At 46.3% G+C, this 23,197-nt stretch overlaps 1 protein-coding gene and 1 non-coding gene across 3 annotated transcripts in view; one reads left to right on the top strand and one right to left on the bottom strand.

Annotated features, from left to right (window-relative positions):
• LOC144127965 (uncharacterized) overlaps positions 1-22,985 on the bottom strand; it is a 54,796-nt gene extending 31,811 nt beyond the window's left edge. The window contains exons 1-6 of one of the 2 annotated variants that reach the window (XM_077660986.1): positions 22,732-22,985; positions 18,740-18,860; positions 10,966-11,042; positions 9,442-9,669; positions 8,082-8,381; positions 1,948-2,379 (exon numbers count right to left, since the gene is read on the bottom strand). In XM_077660986.1, the coding sequence (XP_077517112.1) occupies positions 1,948-2,379; positions 8,082-8,381; positions 9,442-9,669; positions 10,966-11,042; positions 18,740-18,860; positions 22,732-22,791 (1,218 nt within the window). In that variant the 5' untranslated portion in view covers positions 22,792-22,985. The remainder of the gene's footprint in view (positions 1-1,947; positions 2,380-8,081; positions 8,382-9,441; positions 9,670-10,965; positions 11,043-18,739; positions 18,861-22,731) is intronic. The other variant, XM_077660987.1, reaches the window with a different exon arrangement.
• On the top strand, positions 18,108-18,181 carry TRNAR-UCU (transfer RNA arginine (anticodon UCU)). The gene has a single exon. It is a non-coding gene; the product is annotated as a tRNA-Arg (tRNA).
• Positions 22,986-23,197: the final 212 nt, after the last annotated feature.

Raw genomic sequence — 23,197 nt, forward strand, 5'->3', positions numbered from 1 at the left:
AAGGTATTCATGATCCGTAAATTATTTCTATCCGCGAATTTGACTAATAACTCTCCCCTGCTATTTCTAGAGCCTGTCCCATAGTCACCTACCGCGTGGTCGTCAGCCTGCTTCTAGCCCACCTTCGCATTGAAGTCGCCCATCAGTACAGTGTACTGCGATTTTACTTTATTCATTGCCAATTCTACGTCCTCATAGAAACTTTCAACGGTCTGGTCATCATGGCTGGATGTGGGTGCGTAGGCCTGCACCACTTTCAGCTTGTACCTCCTATTCAACCTAATTGCTATAGCTGCTACCCTCTCGTTAATGCTATAGAGCTCCTCTATGTTGCCAGCTATATCCTTATTAATTAGGAATCCCACACCTAGTTCTAGTCTATCCTCTAATCCGCGATAGCACAGTATGTGTCCGTCCCTTAGTACTGTATACGCCTCACCTGTCCTCCTAACTTCGCTAAGCCCTATCACATCCCATTTAATTCCCACTAGTTCCTCAAACAGCACTGCTAGGCTAGCCTCACTAGCTAAAGTTCTAGCGTTAAACGTTGCCAGGTTCAGATTCCAATGGCGGCCTGTCCGGAGCCAGAGATTCTTAGCACCCTCCGCTGCGTCACAGGTCTGACCGCCGCCGTGGTCAGTTGCTCTGCAGCCGCTGGAGACTGAGGGCCGAGGGTTAACTGGTTTGATCATAGAAGGTTGTGGCCAAGTACTACACCAGGGTGGCCAAATCCTGCTCTGGTGAGAGAGTGCGTTGTCGGTTCTGGTCACCGAGATCAGGCCGCACTCCAGGCCTAGTTATGCAATTCTATCGACATGCGGATTTTTTTTTTTTTTTGAAACCCGGTGGAGAATTGCGCGGCACCAGGATTTGAACCCCGGTCCTCTTGCACGCGAGGCGGATGTTCTACCTCTACGCCATTGCTGACAATTACGGTTTTAGCAGAGTGCAATCCGCTACCATAATCTGCTTCTACGGGGACCCAACTGTGTCTGCACATTGGCAGGTGCGTGCTCCTAAGAAGCATCTACGCGGTGCCCAGATAGCTCACCACAGATGCAGTCCACGGTAGTGAAACACGGATCGCAGCATGCTAAGACTGCATTTTTAAAATGCTACGCTACAGCTAGAATCCCACACAGTGAATGCAGTGGCAGCACAAATTACACGCAACTGCCGCATCCAGTTCAGTCATATTCTCGAAAGTTTCGATTTCAGCGCTGCATCTGCATGGCTTTGCGTGCGTCGCGTGTTCTTCTTCCTCAAAATGACACTCCCTACGAAGTGAAGAAGCTACCATGCAAAATTGAAGTTGCATCCCATTGAATAAGCGCTGGAGAACGTGAGCCGCACACCAGGGAGACAGTTCGACGCGAGTGAAAAAAAATTATCCAGGACTCTTCGCTTCTTTCTGATAGGGCAATGAAGCAAACCCCAAAATCAAAGTCCACTGAGAAATTTGTAGCAGCGTGCCGTTTTCACACCTCGGCCACGCAAGGACATGCAAGTCAACACCAGTGCTGTTTGTAAATGTTTGTATACCATGTGCCTTTCTGGCATGCCCTCAATGCCATGGGATGACCGGAGTAAATCCCCGTGAGCTGCAAGCCTGTTTCGGTTCTGTTTTCATTACGCACAGTGACAACACACCTTGCCAACATGATGCTCGCCCTTATACACATACTAAAGACTGACAGAAGGGTTTTTGAAAAAACTGCATTTTCTGCTAGCGCTGCCTAATGCCAGAAGTAGGATAACACACAGCGCCAAAAATTTTGTTCGCAAAGGAAATATGGAGTTTTGACGCAGGATCGGCATGGATTACTAATAATTTGCCATAATGTAGAAGCATGCACCAGGCTTTGCTTTCTGGCACAGTTTGGCACAACTAAGCGCAGCAATCACGTAACTGGTTGGCTGCACAACAGGAACCCCCAGCGCACCCACCTCTTTCTCCTCGAGTTCCCGCTGCTTCCGTGCAATCTCCTTGCGGCGCTCGGCCAGCCGCTGCTCCATCTCCTGCAGTTCCCGCTCCTCCTCCTCCATGAGCCGCTGACGCTCTGCCAGCAGCTGCTCACGCTCCGAGCGCTCTGACCGCTCCGAGCGCTCCGACCGCTCCGAGCGCTCTGACCGCTCCGCGCGCTCTGGACGCTCTGCCCGCTCCACCCGCTCCACCCGGTCAGCCCGAGCTGGCCGCTCCGACCGTTCTGCCCGCTCCGCCCGCTCCACCCGGTCAGCCCGATCGGGCCGCTCTGCCCGCTCCGATGACTTGGCTGCCTTGTCAGGTCGCCTGCCATTGACAGTTGCTGTCGATGTTTGCTGCCCTGAGGCCCGGTCTTTCCGCTTGGCTGGTGGAAATTTGGACGGCACCTTGACGCCCTGCACAGAGGCCAGCATGGTACAGTTGGTACAATGGTACAGTTGAAAAACCACAGCGAACAAGATACTACTGCAGCAGCAATAGACGAGCGCAAAATCTGTACAAAGCGAGTCCTGCAGCAATGCAGGAACAGTGCAAAGGCTGCCTCCCTTTGCCCTGCAATGAAAGCTGTCACAGGAAACCGACAGGAACATGGGATGGGATATGGTACAACTATAGCTGCCAATTTTTCTTTCCGGAAAAAAACAGATGTAAAAGTTTTTTTTCCTCTCAACCTTTGCGTGATGCTCCAACACAATAGGCTCACCCGAGATGAAACCTGCCAAGATGAGCAGGCGTTGAAAACTTTATTTAGACACAGTAAAAGAATAATGAAATGTGCTAAATATGAGCCCTTCAAAGTGCATACATAGCTGAGTGCGATCTCTTGCAGTGCCTCAAAGAGGACAACATTCCACATCACCAAGCAGCTCAGCGATTTATATGCTTCTATTACACACCAGAACATCGTCAGTGCACAATATGCAACAGCTAAGCTGTGGTGAGTAGCATGAGCTAACCAACAACGATAATTTGCTCATGCTTAAATACTGTGTGGGAGAAGGCTTCTAAAATGGTTCACAAGCGAAAGCAGCACCTATCCATGCCTTTCTCACATGGACTGTATTGCACACACTGTGTGGAATTGCAACCTGAACAAAAAAAAGTTTTTGCCCTCTTCTGAAATACAAGCTGAAATGCAGACCTCATTCAGGGCTTACAGGGCACTCGCAGATACCCATATTTTGAAAGGTACATCAGACATAAAAAAAAACTGGAAGGGACACTTATGCTGTGCCTTAAATTACCTGGTTAATGCCGATATAAATGCACTAATTGGTCATTCTCTAGTTCACATTCATAGATCGATGGGAGTAGTCATACCACTCCTATCACAGTGTTGCAGCGGTTAAGCGATATTCCACTGCCCTGTGATGGCAGGTGCTGCCACTGGCGGGGCTTGTGAAGGTGACCCAACTATGTTGGAGCAGCCGTTTGCTCTGGCCACGAGGCTTCAAACGGTTGCCGAAGCCGGACAATTTTTTCCGACATGCGGGTATCAACACTCTCGCATTAAAAGCGCACAGAACTCTCACCGTTTTGCAGTTCCTCCTGGTTGTCCCAAGTTTCCTGCGTCGTGGCTCCTCATCAGTGAATAAATTACATCACGCGCCTTTCGTACGGTGCGGCCAATAGCACCAGCAGAATGATGCACGTTAGACAAATTCTGGGGTCTCTCATTCTGCCTTTAAAATTGGTGCTGCATTACAACAGGATCAGCCAGACAAGACAGCACATCCAGCTTTGAAGCACACACAAAGACAAATGAACAGTTTCCTGCCAACTGCCTCCACGAGAAAAGAAGAGCGATGGCCTCCCGTCACTAAGGTATCAACAACTCTGTGAGGCTCACCCTCAGAGGAGCAAGCAGTGGCACAATCTATAACAGTGCTAATGCTGCTACCAGTCCAGGTATAAAACAAGACTCATGATCACATGTACGTGCAATTCTGCTAACATTTGGCACCATCATCATTGCCATGCTGCTTACATACACTGCAGGACAATAGGCCCCACCCTGCGGCCTCCAATTAATGCTGTCCTGTGCCAGCTGTGGCCATCATATCCAACAAATCTCGATTTCAAACCCTTCTCTGACCCTTTCCCAAACCCATTAAATTTTCCCTCTCTTGGAAGCCAATCCATTACCATAAAAGGTCAACAGATCGCTGTTCATCTGTCTTCTGCACTAGATGTCCCGCCCAAGTCTATTTCCTCTTTATTTCAGCTCGCACGCCATGCATTCATGAATGTGCTCCCTTCCTGTCTCTGCACAAGCACGCCTATGTTGATGAGCTCAGTGTCGTCCACTCTACGTCATGAAAATGCTAGTCAGTTCACAAAGCCATTGTCCTTGACGGAGTGGTGCCTTCTATAGGCTCCGTGCGCTGCATTTGGCGCGCGCGAGTGGCGCCATCTGGTTAACCGCGGTGGCAAAATGCGGACGCAGCCAACGCAGCTCTCTCGTTCAGTTTGCAGTGAGCGAGGTGAGCGGTAAGGTGTTCCGTCAAAAGGCAAAAGCAAACTTAGCTAATTATGGGTGCTTGACCTACTGCTTTGTTTAACAATGTGATAAAAGCTACAAAAACACTGCAATCAAGGTACAGAATATATTTTAACGCTTTCCTTGGAGATCGTGCATGGGTCTAATGGAAATGAGTGCATTGTGGAACAAAATTCATGGGTGTGAACTGGGAAGGGGTTTATACTGACTGGGGTGCTTTGAACGTGCCATCACTGGTAGAAGTCAGGAGTTACTTCTATCTCATGTAGAAGGAAGGAATGCGCTCAGTGAGTCACAGGAAATGGTCTACGGTGAAGTTCTTGGAGCTAGCATCTGAAGTTTGTCTTCGTTTGTTATGCTCATCTGTGGTTCAGCGCGTTAATATTTTCTAGATTTTTTTTTTCACGCGTGTATGCATGCTGTGGGTGCGACGTCGTACTTCTGAGAATGCTTATGTCGTTTTTCACATTGTTTCACCTAAGCTTTTGTGTACGTATTTGTGTGATTTTATTGCCTAGAGTAGTTTAAAATATTGTATATTTAATTTATTTATTTGCTGCATTCCCGAGATCGAAAATCCTGTTCTGGATGAATAAAAAGAAAAAATAGAGAGGGGTTCAAATTTCTGTTTATACATTTCTTGGATTTCACAACATCGTTAAACCGCTAATTTCTGGAGTTAATCTTGGCTTTAATGAGGTTTATTGTCCCAATGCAACTCAGACTATAACGGGCGCCATAGTGCAAGGTGCGAGATAATTTCGACCACCTGGTGTGCTTTAACGTGCACTGACATCACACAATACGCGGGCCTCTATCATTTCGCCTCCATCGAAATGCGGCCGCCGCAACCGGCATCGCCCCCAAGTCATTTGGGTCAGCAGCTGAGCTCCATAACCACTGAGCCACCGCGGCGATCTTTCTAGAGTTAAATATCTACCAAATGAAAAGCACGACCAAAATAAGTAATTTAATTGGTGGCTTCATGCAATTCCTAAAATTAAAGTCCTCTAACTTTGGAAGCTACTCAGCAAGAAACCCATCGTGTTTTTGTATGCTTAGAGCTATGCTTTTCTGAGTGGAATACAAAAAGTAAAGCAGTGTCAAGCCTGCAGGATGTAGAGCATTATCATCTGATATGTGTAGTAAGTTTGTGTTTTTCGCAATTCTAACCGCCCATACAGTGGATGTCACAATGCATGTAAGTTACATAGCTGATTTCATTATTTGGGTCAATCACACACTTGTTTCTCAAGCTGTAAAAGCACTTATGAATCTCAATAAGTTGAACTGTGCTGCCAGATGTTGCAGTGCAGTCGGGACTGCAACACAATCATGGTTTCTTGGAATCGATGATCAGCCCAACCTGAAAGCAATTGAAGCTAAATGTAGCAGCGGTGACACAGAAGTGGCTTTCAATGCATTGAAATCCGCAGAGAAGTAGGAGTAGACTCGGAATGGCATCGCGGTCAGTGCGCGTCTGCTATGCGACCGAGCTGACGCGAACGCACTGGGCATGGAAGAAGGCACAGGGCCACCACGGCCAGTCTTGACGGGGGCGCGCATTCTCAACCTCGGGACCGGCTGTGACTGAGCGTCCGGTTAACGCGGCGAGTGCCACGAGGTGGCGCTGGTGATGTGGTCGCTGCTGGTGCCACCATACCAGCGCACGAAACCCTTATTAGCTATGAAGAACTCCACAGACAACCACAGTGGCCTTGAGCACCGCTGCCACAGTGCACTAGCCCATGCTAACCACCACACATGATGCCTCAGAGCACCCCAAGAATAAACCTTGGCACGACGAATGTCCCTAATGCTTAAAGGGACACTCGGGACAAATTGTAGTTGGCTGATATAGATAGATTACCGCATTCCAACAGCAAAGGCATGCCCTCATTGAAATCGGTGCTTCTATAGTTTAAGAAAGGTGACAAAATGAAACACAGGTGCTGCCACCACTGGCCACTTTTGCAAGCAGACTGCGGTGACATCAAGGCAGTTTGTACAGATCCCTGAGGCTATGCTGCGCTGCCATTCACTTCCTAATTGTGACTGCAAAGTCCCTTTTGGTCTTGACAACAATGGTTTGAAAATAGGAGCAGGAAGATACTTACACACAATTTTCACAGCGATTAATTAGTCCTTTGCTACTGAACAGACACCTACAAGGTGAAAAACAGCTAGACAATCGATCTTTACTAAGAACAAGATATAGATGAAGTTTTTGTCAGTGTCTACTTCAAACTACTGCTTGAAAACAAACAAAAAAAACTGGAAAATACCGTGCAAACAAAGCAGCACGCGAGCAACAAAGCCAACCGCAATTTCGTTTTGTATCCCAGCACGACGCACTGGGGCGCGCAATTCATTAGTGACAGGACACTATGCATGCACAACTTTGCACATAAAGTAAAAGCTCTTTCATTCAAAAATCCGGACGATTCGAACAGCCAGCGCTGTCCCAGCCAATGCCCACATAAGACTATGGTGTCACACGCTTGCTAACTCTGACGCTATGGGTCTCGCACCAGTTAATTTTAACGGGCTACCGACGGAAGGCTGTGTTCAGGTATCAGTGCTATATTGACTATCTCTCACCGCACCGGTCATACCTGGATGCAGCCTCCCTTCGGGAGCCCCGAATTAACAGATGCGAAACCCATAGCATCCAAATTTACATACGTACGACGTCGCATACTTACATGGGTGTTGACCAGGACCAAGCCGGCAGTTCAAACTATCCAGGTTTCCGAACTAACAAGGGTCAAATTAAAGAGCCTATACTGTATTGTAAATATTTGCAGTAGTCACTCGCGCGCAGCACTGCTTCAAAATGTGCGTGGACACTCATGCACAAGCGGCACAAATTTGTTTACTTTTTGTACTTGTTCCTGGCATTTCTCGCTGTGTACTTCCCCTTGCCACCCTCTCCCTGTCCCTTTTATTTCCCTGTCCCTTTTATTTCGCCGGCCAAAGTGCCAGTGCTTAAAGGGACTTTGAAAGGGGCTCTCAATAAAGGTGTGGTACGCCTGAGATGTTAAAGGATGCCACTTCACGAATATCCTCAAGCAAGAATTTTTTTTAAAGTGTTTTGTAGAAGCTGACTTATCTGCAGTTGAAATTTGAATTCCAGCGTCTTCGTGCCCTTCCCTCTCCTCTAGCCATTTTTTGCAAAGGTCACTGCTCCTCCACCGGCTCCACCACTTGGCCCAACCGCCGGCTGCCGACGCACGTGGGAATTCCCTGAGGGGCGGAGCTTCCCGACTAGCCGCGGCCATGGAAGTCGCATGATGTCTCAAAGAATCTAACCAACAGCCATCTCTTCACAGAGATATGCAGAAGCGTGAAACGAAGGATAGCGCGAGCATGAAAAAGTCACTGGACTTTCGTGCCCGATTGTGGGTTCTCTGGTGCATGTAGAAGTGTATTATTTGGCTCAGGTGCTCATGACAACAGAACGTAACGATTGAGTGAGTTTAAATACTCTCCTCAGAAGGTGTTTCAGAGCACATTTAAGATATCAGATAGCAATCGCCGTGGCCAGCAACATCCCTTCCTTCCGTTTTTAAAATAAACCACTAAGAAGTGACGCACCTTGCGATGCAGCTCCTCCTCAAGGCGGCGCTCTTTCTCCTGCTTGGTGAGGGGACGTGACTCTTCGGTCTTGGCGGGTGCCAGCCGCTCAATCACCACCGGCTCGTGCTGCTTGGCGTTGGCCAGCTGCAGCAGCGTGTGGTAGTCCACGATGGGCGCTGGCCGGGGTGCCACCTTTGGCGGTGGCTTCCGACGCTCCTCTTCCTCGCCGCCAGAGGGCTCCCCCGTGTACAGCTCATACTTACGCTTGCGGGGCTTGCGCTCGTGGGGATCCTTCTTCTGCGAGGCAGAGACCGGCTCCTGCTCGCAAGCGCCGTTCATCATGCCCCGCACCCTCTCGGCCCCTCCCTCAAAGACCCGCAAGAGAAGAACATGCAGCCACATGCTCGAGCCTGTCTGTCATCTTTCTCTCTCTTTCTCTTCGGTGCCCAGCTTAATTGTGTGGCCCTTGGCAACTAGCCTCGCCCTTGGTATGAGTTTCAGGTGCAAAGCATTCAAGCACAGCTCAAACTTGAAATCTGAAATCTGCAACTCTCGGCCATTCAGCATGACATCTCTTTGCCCATTTTTGCACAACCCTGCCCAAGTGACACCACCTTCTGCCGCTTGGGCAGGGTTTAAACAGTGCTAAAGAATGCAGACACAAGAAAAAAAAAGAGTTAAATAACACGGGTACTGTGTTGTTTTCCTCTTTTTGCATGGCCACATTCTTTTGTGCTGTGTCACAATGAAAATGCATCAGCATTCCCAACCTACTCTGGAACTGAACATGTAACAGGGCAATGAAAAGCCACCTTGGCCACAACAGCCGGACACCAATGTTCACTTCTAACTCTAGTTGGGCAGCAAAATCTACAAACTGTGCAAAGCAGTCTTAAGTAGTCATATAGCACGAACAAGGGTTCATGAGGAATCCAAATGCTGAACAACCAGCCCTGAGCTGCAATCGTCATGGGAGACTGTGCCAATATCAGCACTGACAATATAGACTCGTCCTGCTCGATGTTCCGCTGCTCCCCCCACCAAAGATGAGTTACAGGCCGGCAATTGCGTTTCTGGCAATTTTCAACACTAGAGGGTGGTAGCCGCCCATAAACACAATTTGCGCCTACAGCACTCGTTTTAAGCCAGACAACAGTCATTTTCACCAAAAGTTGCCAAACAATATGGCGATTTTTGTACGTTTTTTGGGAAATAATTGGGCTGTTAAAGGGTTAAACTACACTTGTTTTATGTTTGAGCAGCTTGAGAAAGCTCAGACAGGGATACCACCAGTAAAGGAGCGAGAAAAGTCACGCTTCCATCATTCCAGATGTGACTCCCGATATCAAAGGATGAGAGCCGGCTGCAGCAACTGTACCTCGGTCTCTGAGATGACTTCCCCCTGGGAGTTGCGTCGCTTGCGCTTGCGCTTGTGCGGCTGTGCCTCCTCCTCCTGCTGCAGCTTGATGCGGGCCTTCATGCGCTCCACCTTGTCCGTCAGCATCTTGCGCCGCAGCTCCTCCTCACGCTTGCGCCGTGCCTCCTCTTCATCCTCCGTCAGCCGGATGCGGCCAAAGTTGTTGTCTTTGGTGCGCGACGCCATGACCTGCACAACAACGACCGCACATCCCATAGCCGTTGCAGCGTTCGGCACACACTGCACAGGGAAGAAGCGTCAACCTTGCCAGACTATGCAAACCACTACTTTGGAGACAGCAGCACAAGGCCACATTGTTCTGTTTCCAAGGGTTATAAAAAAAACGTGCAAATGAATACAAGCTGCCTGTCGTATCATACCAACTGAAGCGTTCACATTGCACCACCTTCAGGCACTACAATGTCATTTGCCAAAGAGAAGTTAGCAGAGGTGGCAGCTTCGCATTCACCAAAGGTGAAACCACAGAGTGTGGGTAAGAAACCAAGCGTAGACAAGTTACTTTGGCTCAGAAACCACAACACGGCTCTATTCTGTTAGGGATTGGTTGGGGAGCACAATTCTGCACTCCTTGTGCCAAGTGAGCCAAAACACTCACAAAGCCCCGTGGGACATGATTCTCCAAGTCTAAGAGAAAGTTCACCTGTTGAACACTTCTATGATTGCATCATTTTATGCAACTACACCCAGCAATTTCATTAAAACTTCTTTTTGGGCGAGTTGGTGCCTAATGGTTTAGTAAAAAGTTATAGCGCAAACAGAGACAACCACAGGGAGACGGCACACATACATAATTGCTAACTGACAATTGATTTTATTGCCGGCAGCTGGCACCTTACATAAGACGAAAAGATGCGTGAAAAGGATGGAAAGATACATAGCAAGGATTGATGACGCAGCCAACACAGTAGGACGCACGTGCAGGCAAGCAGAAGCATAGCAGACCAAGTCAAGTTTCCTTAGTTTTCTCTTTTCGTTTCGTCAACAGTTAGCCGCTTCTAGAAAGTAAAACTCAGAGGCAAATAGAGATAAGGATGAGGTGCTGGCGCACTCACTGCGAAGTTACCTTATGTGATAGACTTCTAAACTAACTCGCAGCGTCTTGTCAGCACTTTTGCCAAGAATCATTGTCCCTTCAAACCATGCCACACATCCTTCGCACTTACTTACGTGTGCAACTAAATGTGCGTGCTTCTCATCTAGGTTTTTTAATTTTAATGCATGTTCTTCTAAACGGATACTGATGCAACGGCCAGTTGGCCGGCATAAAACTTTCCACATGACATGGGAATACAGTATACCCCTCCAATGGAGCACTTCACAAACGGAGTTTCATGATTTTTTTTAAATTCACGTTTTTGGGATGAAGAACACGGCACTTCTGAGACCTAGTTTTACCTTGCTATGTGTCAAACCAAAGACAACCCTTTCCACAAGTACAGCATGAGGCAAATTCCGTGTGCTCACCTTGGCACGCTTGTTGGACTTGGAATTCTGGGCTCGCAACTCGAGGAGCTTCTCTTTTCTCCGTTGCTCTTCCACATCTGCTCAAGGACAGAGCCACAAGCAAGGAAGGGGCTGAATTAACACTCTCTGGGCAGTGCTAGCAATGTGGTCAGCCACCAGTCTAAAGAGTTTCACAACTCTCATCAAGGCAGCTGGCAAACTCATCATTCACACCAGTGCTATAGAGCAGGCATGTTCAGAAATGAATAAAAAAAAGGGCAACTGATAGCAATCTCATGGCCATGGCCAACCATCCTAGATGTTCAATTCCCTACAGCCCTGCACTGCAAACACAGACATCAGAGTGGTAATTTGGGTTAGTCCTTACAGCAAAAAGCAGCACGAGACCCGCACAATGACAAGAACAGCACGAACCACAAAGCGCAATAAAGGTGTCCTAAAGAGTATTCTGGAAAACTTTGTTTTTGCTTTTATTTTGTTTTTTGGGTTTCCATGAATAAATAGTTTCAGTCACACACAACAAAGCCGTAAATTAAGGCCACAGAAATAAAAATGTGCGTGGACTCTCTGCTTTCGCGAGACTCAACCTTATCACTTTGCAATTGGCAAGTGAAAACCGTGACGACAGCCAAAGTAATCTTTATTGCTAGTTTTGGACACGACATAAGTAACAGTTTGATAAAGCTGCTACATATTAGTAGTTCAGAGAACTTATCACCGAAATGAGAAGTCTGAAGCAATTATGTTTCCTCCTCATCTGCTGCCACTGGATGATGTGTCTACCGCCTGCTCCGGCGGAACAGCACGCCTCACTTCCTTCCTTGTGGAGAGTCGGTGATCACGGTTCCCCTTTCTCAAAAGTCCTGTGCCTGACCCACTTCCCACTTTCGCAATCCCATTACATCCAGGGACCTGCACTTTTTTGTGTGGTCTGTGGGATGCCATCGTGTTTTGCTGCAAGTGTTGTTCAGTTCATGAGTGATATTCTCGCGATGCCAGGGGTTTGTTTGGTGAGAATGTGCCCTAATCAGACTTGAAAAAACTTTCAAAAGGCCTACGTTTTTTCTCCTTGCTGGTGCATGAACCGCAACGTAGGCATGGCTACTTCGTGACAAGGTGCGATAACAACGCTGAGAATCTGCCAAAGACTCCCTTCCCTGTTTCTGCGCTGAACATCTTGAGTCATGCACTTTAATATGTGACGACGTGAATCACTCCCGCCTGCAGTGGAACGCTCTGCCCCTGTTTCGACTTCCCGTCATCGATGAAATCAAGCAACCAGCCCCGAAGTGCCAAAGAGTTCCGGTAATGGCTAATAGTCTGAACAGCAACCCACACATTTTTGAAGATCACTCCGCCAATGGCAGATTGGCAAGCTGCCACATGATTGGCTGAAAGGCACTCCACACTTTGGTTGACTCCTCCTACTCTCTGAGGTCAGTTAACAAAAAAAAGGTGGGAGCTGGGATGTTAAATTCAATTTAATGGGGAAATTGGCCACACAGAGCAATAATTTCAAGTTAATAAGATGCTCAGACTGTGTATGGTTCTATATGCTCCGAATGCTCTCAGAATTCTCTTTAATGCACCTTTAAACGGAGACACCGTGGAAAACTTCAGCCAAGTTCAGTTCTCAATAAAACTCAATTTCAGAGCTCAATTTGATGTGTTCATGATTGTCCAGCAGTAAAAGATAAGTTAATTACTGAGAGAATTTGTTTTAATCATTTTCCCACCACTCGATTCAAGGATTAAAGTTCTTCCGTCAAGACCAAACTCCGTGATCACCATTTGGAAGTGAACGACAGCGTAGCCTGGTCTCGCAGATCTGTGCACAAAAATCTGTCTTGATGCACCAAAGACTCCGTGCAAAAACAGCCCGTGGTGATGAAACCTGTAATTCATTTTTTGGAGTTTACAAGCCTATAAAAGCATCTGTGCCAGGCCAACTTCAATCTGTACTCCGTGTCCCTTTAAGCATAAATAAACCCTTGCACTCTGTGCAAACTGTCCCCGGATACATTTCACCAAACCAAAGAGTTAAAGCCACCTTGTTTCATGTGCAGCCACCCTGGACTGATGGTGTCAGCTCAGGCAACCATCATCACCCTTTAGATTGCTTGTTGGAGCAGCCACAGACACCAAGCAGTGGTTGGCTGCTCCAACCCTGATCCCACATGAAAGAGGAAGCAGCGCACGCACTGCCGTGTGCCACACACTTGAGGCAGTGCACTTTGGCTGCTTGGTTCTGGTTTCACACACCAGGAGAGCCAGAAATCTTTGAACTGCATTTTTGAAAATCTAGTAACTTTCAAAGCCACCACTCGTGGCCAAATCTTTAATTGCAATGGGGTGTCTAACTATAACTTTACTTGTGTACCTACCAAACTAATAAGTATCACCTGCTTTTGGTTGTCCAGCACCACAGATGTTGCTATGCAACAGAAACTATCTCTTTACCTTGAAACTCAGATTTTCAAAAATTAGTTAACTGTTTCTTACCATGCCTATTCTGACTTGACTGACGATGAATAGCATCGCGTTCAACATGGTTACAGTGGCTAGAAGGGGGAAGTCTGAGGAGCGCACCCGGCCGGGCAAGGCGCTTGGGGAGGAAAGCGGCTGTGGCTTCAGCAATGGTAATGCGCACTTTGCTCGTGGCGACCACGGTATTTGTTTGATCGTGCTTATATGGAGCTCACTATCAAACAGAATGACATTCTGAAATATAATTTGTTTATTCAACAGAGCGGGAATTATTACTGATTTGACTCCCAATTCAGAATTGTCAACAGATAGCTGACTTCTCCTGAAGCACAAGCTTTATTTTGCTAAATCAAGAAGCCCTGGTGACTGCAAAAATTATGGTGAATAGACCAAATGATGTGCTGGCATTTGGAAATTAATCTTCTTCCAAGCAGTTCTAAGTGACCCACCTTAGTTTCAAATGCTTTCTTCCACCAGACCACTCCCTCTCGTTGTTGAGCGACTTCGGAAAAAAATGGAGGCAGGCTATTAAAAAAAACTTGGTGATTTGGTTGGCAATCTCCAACTCATGAAGTGCACAGCCTACGAAGACATTGTTATTTTTGACACAGGATGTAAGCTCATCAAGGCTGTCGTGATGTAATTTGTTGTTACTAAACCATATAGAAAATGCAAGTTCCAGTGCATCAACAAATGTAAGAAACATTCCTGGGACGGGTAGAGCAGGCCGCCGTTGTCGCAGAACTTTTTGTGAATGGGGATAGTTCTTTGTAGCATTCTACCGATCCACATGGAGCGGATCAAAGGACTCCTTGCAACATACCCTGCCATATAAAACACCAGCCTGCTGTCGCTTGTTTTCTCGTGGTACACATGGTCAGGTAGAAGATCAGATTTCTTTAGCATTTCGGAAGCATCTTCCATCTGTCCAAGTTTACCCTCATTCACTCAAAATTATTGAGCTTCACGTGGCGTGTCGTAATTTTCGGCATAACCTTGTGAGTGACTGCGCATTTATCTTCCTTGTGTGCCACTCTGATGTGCTCAACATAGGCAGCACCATCCGAAGTTTTGTAGAAAGCCTTCAGGAAACCATTTCTTACGCATTTCACCAAATGGGGGAAATAAGAAACAAAAAATGCGTCTCTCATTGTCAATGGTATAAGCAACAGACGGCTTCACGGAGCTCAAGGAACCAGATATTCCAAATATGTACCATAAAGAGCGGTTCCATGAAGCTCTATCAGCTGCAATAAGATCTACCTTCAGGCCAGCTTTTTCAGCAAGGATCACGGCTTCCAAGACAATCTTCGACAAGAGCGCTGCCTTCACGTTGCCTCTTGAGGCAAAGATGCCGAATATCTGATGGCAAGACTCCGTTAAAGGCTGAAACATGGCCACGCTACCTTGGTCTTCGGAACACCAAGCAGTGACAGTTTCGTCTTGCAAGAATTATAACTTGTGCGCCCAGGCACAAAAGAGCGGCTTTGTTTTCTAGGCATTTGTACGCATGCATTGCACAGGAAATAAAAAGCGCATCTGTAGGCAAAATTGACAGAAACATGTGTTGCATGGTGCACGCGAAGCGAAGTCAAAGCAGCTTGCCTTTCGACTGACGTGTACACGTCTCTGAGCGCCGCCTGGCGGTTCCTTCTCAAAGGCCTCAGGGTGCCCTATACCGGCCGCACCCGCTCCTTACGCTTTCCCCTTCTAGCCACTGTAACATGGTCATGGCCATTTCTTGCTCATGTAACACCGTGTAGAGCAGAAATGAGAAACTGCATTCGAGTTTCAATTTAAACTTTCTTCTTACCTTGTGTAATAGACTTTTCAACAAAAGCTTTGCAACTTTCAGAATTTTTTTTTACACAACAACAAAATTCACACTGGGGTCATTTCACGCAAAACGTCTCAGACGTTGCACTCGACCATCTCCAATTTGTTAAAAAAAATTCAATGGAAACTTATCCTAATGTGCGTAATCAAAGCCTGAAATATTTTTGCTGAAAAAGATTTATTCGTGAGGTGAGGGCAGTTCGAATATTTAGAAAAACTGAGAAACCAGGCACTGCTCAATAATTAATAAACAATTTAAATTTATAGAAAACACTTCACAATTTTTTCATTGACATTTTCACAGATTCTGGCTTTTGATATAATTCAGAGCATGCAGCTTTATATGGCATAAATATTTTTTAAAATTGGAAAAAAAGTATGAAAATGTATCATTTTTGTCATTTTTTGTTTTAAATACGAACTTGCTCTCGGAATTTCTGAAATAACCGTTTTGTTTTTCTGGATATGTAATACCTATAACAAATGTTACAGGTGATGAAACTGCGTACATCGAGGTAAAAAAAATACTAAAGTTGCAAAAAGTGCGTTTTGAAACAAAAACACTCGTCAATTTCACGCCGAAGTGGTCCAAGTAAAAATGCAAACAAAAGTGGGTTACATAGAGCAGTTTATTGCCTTTCATTTCTGAACTTTTCATCGATATAATTTTTGTTTAAGGTGAAAAATTAATTTTTGAAGTTGAGCTCTCGCACCAGAAGTTGCGTCGTCTCTTAACGCCTCTTCACCACAGAGCAGGACATTGCCAACACTGTGGCCAGACGAAATGTAAAGTTCTTGTTCTTAAATGAGGTGTGCACTGCAGGTAAGCATGGGAACGTTGAGTAGTCGAACAGGTATACGTGGGAAAAGACTTTCTTAACGCTGCCGGGGTGGCACATGAACAAGTGAGCTAGTTGTTCGGCGCAGTTCTGTCGCAGTGAGTCATTCTTGCCAGCGCCATGACAGATGTAAGCACCAGCATAAGAGCATGTGAGGCACCGAACTGGAAATGATCAGAACGATCTGGTGTTGAAACTATCCGCAACACAGCAGCACCTGACCCTTATGGCCGTCAGAGGCTCATGCCCGGTTGTTTCCGATGTGATGTTGGTTGTATTTGATTTAATCAGTGCAATTTCTGCATTAATACTCCAGCGACAACTGTAGATGAGCCACTATGCTGGCGAAGCACCTCCATGCGAGCGACGCATCTATGCGTGAGCGGGCCGCATTCACCGCCAGCGCATCTCTCACCGCCAGCACGTCTCTCGCCGCAAGCCCGCAGCGGTGTACACTTCGCACCTTCATGTGTGCTCCGAGGCGCGCACTCTATATGGCATAGATATTTTTTAAAAATCGAAAAAAAAAAGTATGAAAATGTATCATTTTTGTCGTTTTTTGTTTTAAATATGAACTTGCTCTCGGAATTTCTGAAATAACCGTATTGTTTTTCTGGATGTCTAATACCTATAACAAATGTTATAGGTGATTCATCTTATTCGGATATAAATAAAGCACTTGTGATACGACTACCATGCCAGCTGGTCAGCCCTCTTTGTGGTCTATGTGAGACAGCATGCTGAATACCCTTGCTTTTCTTCTCTTGGCTGGCGGGTCCGATCGAACTTTGAAGGCGAAAACGATCTCGTTTATTGCATACCATCCCCCAAATGTCACACGATATCTACTTTAGCTTCAGCCCTAAAAACGCATGACAGCGAACAACGGCAAACTGAAGTTGTCATCTGGCCATAAGTGTCGTGCCATTCCAGGTGCCATGTTCTCCGGTGAAGAGGCATTAACTTAGGAGACGACGCAACTTGTGGCGCGAGAGCTCAACTTCAAAAATTATTTTTTCACTTTAAACAAATATTACCTGGATAAAAATTCAAAAAATGAAAGGCAATATACTGATATATGTAACCTGCTATTGTATGTATTTTTACTTGGACCATCTCACGGTGAAATTAACGAGTGTTTGCTCAAAACGCAGTTTTTGCAACATTAATATGTTCTTACCTCAATGTACGCAGTTTCATCAGCTGTAACATTTGTTATAGGTACTAGACGTCTAGAAAAACAAAACGGTTATTTCGGATTTTTCGAGAGCAAGTTCATGTTTAAAACAAAAAACGACAAAAATGATACATTTTCATACCTTTTTTTTCAATCTTTTTAAATATTTATGGTGTACAAAGTTGCATGCTCTGAATTATACCAAAAGCCCGAATCTGTGCAAATGTCAATGAAAGAAATTGTGAAGTGTTTTCTATAAATTTGAATTTTTTATTAATTATTGAGCAGTACCTGGTTTGTCGCCTGTTCTAAATATTCAAACTGCCCTCACCTCACAAATATTTTCTTTTCAGCAAAAATATTTCAGCCTTTGGTTACACACATCAGGATAGGTTTCCATGAATTATTTTGAACAAACTGGAGATGGTCGAGCGCAACGTCTGGGACGTTTGGCGTGGAATGACCCACTGGGAAATTCGTTCACTCCAGCTTCTTGGTTGCATAAAGTGACTGTCATAGTATTGCTGTCCTCATAAAATCTGTCAAAAAAATTATTTTCTCGAGATATGTAAATTTTACTTTGAATTTTTTCTAATATCCTTGAAAAGAGCTTTTTCCGCTACATTTTTATGCACAGGAACTAACCGAAAAGTATAAAATTATGGCTGAAATTTTTTTTAAACGGCATCCCAAACTGTCTTTTTTTTTTTCCTGCAGTAAGGATAGAGTTGGTGGCTTCAATATCATACTTAGCACAAAACATGCACACTGCCCACATGCATGCATGCACACATGACGAAGGCCGCCGCGGTGGCTGAGTGGTTAAGGCGCTCGGCTTCTGTCCCGAAAGATGCTGGTTCGATCCCGGCCGCGGCGGTTGAATTTCGATGGAGGCGAAATTCTAGAGGCCCATGTGCTGTGCGATGTCAGTGCACGTTAAAGAACCCCAGGTGGTCGAAATTTCCGGAGCCCTTCACTACGGTGTCTCTCATAGCCTGAGTCGCTTTGGGACGTTAAACCCCCATAAACCAAACCAAACCAAACACATGACAAAGAGCGCCTCTTCTTCACTGGATAGGTACCATCAGTAATGAATGAAATGCGAACAAGAGCACCGAAGTGCCAACCTTAAAACGCCAACATATTAGTTCCAGGAAAGGAAATACATGTGAGGTTGATTAACACTTCTAAAGGTCAGTCTTTGTGCCTTTGAAGTATAATTACCCTCCACTAGTCATGCACTTCCCTCGGCTAAGAGTGTTTATTTTGCCATTCTTGGTTCAGCTCTTTAGTTTGTGCTTCGTTTGTTGCTGATAGTACTTCAAGGGTGTAGCAACAAGGACACTGCAAGGCCATGATTAAAGCTAAGGCGTTCACTGCAAAGCTAGAAGAGCGACCATTCGATGTAGGGGTCGTGACCAAGTGCGCCACTCACGCTTGCGGCGCTCCTCCTCCTCCTTGCGCTGCAGGAACGCCCGGATGGCGGCCGACTGGACATTGGTACGTGGTGCCTTCTTGGCTGGGGCCACCTCTGTGCTGTACCGCTTCACCGTCGTCTGCATGCGCATCGCACCAAAGCGCGGTCATCACAAGCGACTCAAGCAACCGTGGTACCACATCGAGAGTAGAACTGCTTTCAGCCACTATTTTCACCTATTTGTAACACAGGCATAGAAGCTCCTTTTTTCCACTGCGTGCACACACAGAAGGAGAAGAAAAATCACAGTCCAGATTGCCTTCCTTTTGTGCCTGTCATTCAATTTTCAACCCCTACCTACCTGCACAGTTACCTATCCTCATGTTCATGGCAGACTAACGGAAAGCCTTCAACTCCCAGACCAAACACAGCCCAGTCAGCCAGAAACACGGCAGGAAGGTTCTGCAATGCGTAATGTGTAAGAACCTCCTCAAATTACACTCAGCTGTTTACAACTTTTTGCCCCCGACCTAACATGGGAAGCAGGCAATGTTGCAGGCAACATACCTGTCACACTCCACTGCATCCCTAAATTACCAGTAAGAGTGTCAATAGATGCAGTAGCCTATGATGTCACCACACAAGATTCAAAAACCTACCCTCAACAGATATAAAAACTTCCAAGACATTTCTCTTTCCTCTGTAGTACAGTGACAGGGACTGCTGGCAGCTATTGCACATCCCTTCAGGCATATTTTGCATCCTCCAATTTGCAAATAAGGTGGTTTTTTAAGGCAACCAGCTAACGCAACAAGAAATAGGGAGCTGGGTAGCACGTGTTTCACTATTTTCTGGCTGACTGATTTGCCACCAGTTTTTGTCTTTTTTTTCCTGAATATCATGCACCATGTGCACCTTCAAAATACAAAATGATTCAACGATCCTTAGGGCATTGATTTCATAAATCCTGGTGGCTTAATATTTCAGTTTGCAGTTATTTTGACAGTTTGTATGAAATTTTGTGCGAGCATGTAAATATAATTACCCATTCGTATTTTTAGCACAAAAACTCATGAATTTGCTTTTTTGAGAACTATATGTGCTATTTAGGTTGAAAAATATTTGCTTCGAATCAATATCATTAATTTCGTCAACAAGGGTTAAGCAATGGCAGACTGCACTCGCATGCTGTGTGATGTCAGAGCACAATAAGCAACCCCAGGTGATTTAAGTTATTCTAGAGCCCTCCCCTACAGCATCCCCTTTAGCCCACAGGTAGTTTTCGGATGTTACAGCCCCCCCCGTGCCATACCCACCAAAGGGCAGTGATAACAGCATCACTGATATTGCATGCCACTTGCATGATGACTAACACAGATTCCTTTTCAACTTCACATGAACTTTCAGCTGAAGCTAGCAATCAAGAGACGCATGCAGAACAGTGGTGCCTGGACAATATTTAGTACATGTAAAGTGCAGGGGATGTTTTGTGACAGGCTAATGCTTCCTAAGCATCCTCCCAAGAACTTCTCTCGTGTCATTTCTATTCCTCAGCTGGCTCGGACACATTCAGTTCCAAGTTTCCCAACTCAGGTCACCAGCAGTGCCCTAGTGCTGGCAGTGTGGCGTCCCACTGAAAGTCGTGGAATAATATCTCAACACGCAGGCTCGCAAGTTTTCAATCAAACCCCCATAACACCAAGCATTTTCACACCATTAGAACCTCTGTCCAGCACCATGTGCGGTACATATCTTGGCAATGCACATGTCCTCTGGAATTGCCATTCTCAGCGACACAACCTGAACATCCACACTGAATCACACAAGCTGACCTGGCAAAGAAATGGCAGTTTTGTCTGCACTGCACAGCTAACAAGAGGCCTCAACTGCCAAGCTGCCGCCTGGATTGCACGAAAGTGTCCAGAGTGCCCACTCTTTGATGTACGTGGCTAACATTCTTACTGGCCTGCAGGTGAAAATAATGTGCAGTCAGCATATACCCTGAAGGTGACACTATTTACCCCCTGGAGAAAAAACAAAGTTATTAATGTTATTCACTAATGTATACATTAAAGTAACATATAGACTATTAATTTAGTTATTAATTTATGTATTGCTATGAAAGGATTATAGACACTTAACTTTTGGGTGCCTGTTTTCTTCTTGATAATGATGCAGAAGGCATTATTATAAATGGATTACCACGTGGTATTCTCCTACGACCGCTCAGTAATTTATAATCGAATTTCTTTCGCATGCTGTTCAGTTTTAGTTTCAACAGCTGAACGATGGCTGTGGCGACTAAGTGTGGTTATACGTCACGTGAGGCATGGAAAAAATTGCAATTTAATCACTGCTTCTATATTCATTGCTATTCCGGCTCTTGAGGAACACACTGTAGTGAATTATAATGATGAAGCAGTGATTATAGCACAGTTTTTGCATGCCTCACGTGACGTATAACTACACTTTGAAGCCACAGCCATCGATCGGCTCTTGAAACTAAAAACCGAAAGAGGCCGACAGCAAAATTCGATTATAAACTATTTAGTGGTCGTAAGCGAATACCACATGGCAATTCATGCATAGTAGTGTCTTCTGCATCTTTGTAGAGAAGAAAACATGCCACCAAAATTAGGTATCTATAATCCTTTAATGTTAACTAGAGGCCACCAAATGGCACCTGTATAAAAAATTTGGAAAATACGAGCAGCAGGCCCAATGCAAGATTTTATGCTTGCCTCTGAAATCAGTGAAACTATCAGATGGAATTCAGAAGAGAAGCACTGATGCAGAAATAGTTTGCAACTGCTTTTGTAGAGATATACACGTCATGTTACAACTACTTCAACCAAAGATTAACCTGAACCAAGTGTCTGCACAGTAACGAAAACAATATGTCTGTAATCTTCAAAAAAAAAAAGTGTTTTCCGGGTATCTTTCAATGCCCAGCCTCACTGAATTTGAACAAGTGGACACCATTCTCTATTTGCAAACCTAGATATTGAGTAGGAAGAGGTGCTAGTTTGTTAGTAACGGTACACTCTAGTGCTAAAGCCAGACAGTTGAACGGGTGCATCCGGTGAAATACAAGTGCCATGGTTTTCTGCACCCATTTCTTCCTTTGGCTGCCCAAGATTTTTGGATTAAATCCCGCCTTCTTGGTTAATGGAATGTTAGTCCTAGGACTGCAAAAAATTTGCTTACAACTGTATGGAAACCCAGAATGCTTGAGAACAATGCAGCTAGTTCGCCTCAACATTAAATAACGGCTTTGACTGAAAGCAAACTATGAATACGGAGTGAAACTGCACGAAGGTGAAACAGTCGCTTACAACTGCGAGGAAAAGAACGACATTTCAACGCCACTTGCGCTGCCGGATTCGCGAAACGACTACGACCTCTTGGCTTCGTGCGTTTCACTGGTGAACCCGACAGGCCGCGAGCCAGCAACACAGAAAAATACGGGCGCACAGCCCATATCGCGCCACTGCACAGGCCACGGAAGGCTCGCTTCCAGCCGATTCTCGTTCGGTGCCACACACACAAGCACACAAGCGCGCCCATGTATCACAGCAGCCACACTGGCGACATTGGCTTCGGGGCAGCAGCACGCTGTCGAACGGAGGGGGGAAGGAAAAAAGCGGACCAGCTGACAGGACGGGCTGCGTAGAAGGCCGCCTCGGATGCGCAACATCCCGCGGCCATGTGTTCCACGGCACGGCGTCGCACGGATCCGTGCGCGACTCGCACGACCGATGCAACGTGTGTCCCGGCCGTTTACCGTCCGCCGCGGTTCAGACTCCCGGCCGGCGCCCTGGGCTGCGGAAAGCCCCACGGGTTCGCTCCGATCCGGGAGGAAAATAAGCCGAGGCTTTGGTCGGACCGGGACGCGCGACGTCGTTTGGCAGGCACCACGTAGCAGGCGCCTCGACGGGGAAATTGCACAGAGGCAGCGTCGACGGCAGCCGTCCTACATTGAAACAGCGGCAGCTCGGGACGGGTCTCACCTCGGCCGCCGAAGCCGTGCGGTTTTTCTCGGCGACGTTGAGCAGCTTTCCGAAATTCATGGTGCCCCGCGGACGGTGGGCGATCTACGGGGCGCTCCTCATGAAAAGTGCGATGAAATATGGCAGGGCCAGGTAGCTTTCAGCACTCACGCACACACACACGCACCAGCCCAGCACAACACACAGGCGCTCCGCTGCGATGGTAGTGGCGACAAGGACGGCTCTAGCGGATTTGAGCAGTCAACTTGAAAACTGTACGTTTGAGGCAGATGGCAGCAGTAAGCAGCCACTCTTAGGATGGATGGATGGATGGATGGATGGATGGATGGATGGATGGATGGATGGATGGATACGGCTGAACCCTTTACATCGGGCGGTGGCTCAAGCCACCTAGCCATGTCTTGTGAAATTTTACTCCTGTCTTGCTTTTAGCCACCAATCAGATAACCTTCGCTTGGTTACTTCT

Source organism: Amblyomma americanum, chromosome 4 (genome assembly GCF_052857255.1).
Source record: "Amblyomma americanum isolate KBUSLIRL-KWMA chromosome 4, ASM5285725v1, whole genome shotgun sequence".
Taxonomy (NCBI): Eukaryota; Metazoa; Arthropoda; class Arachnida; order Ixodida; family Ixodidae; genus Amblyomma; species Amblyomma americanum.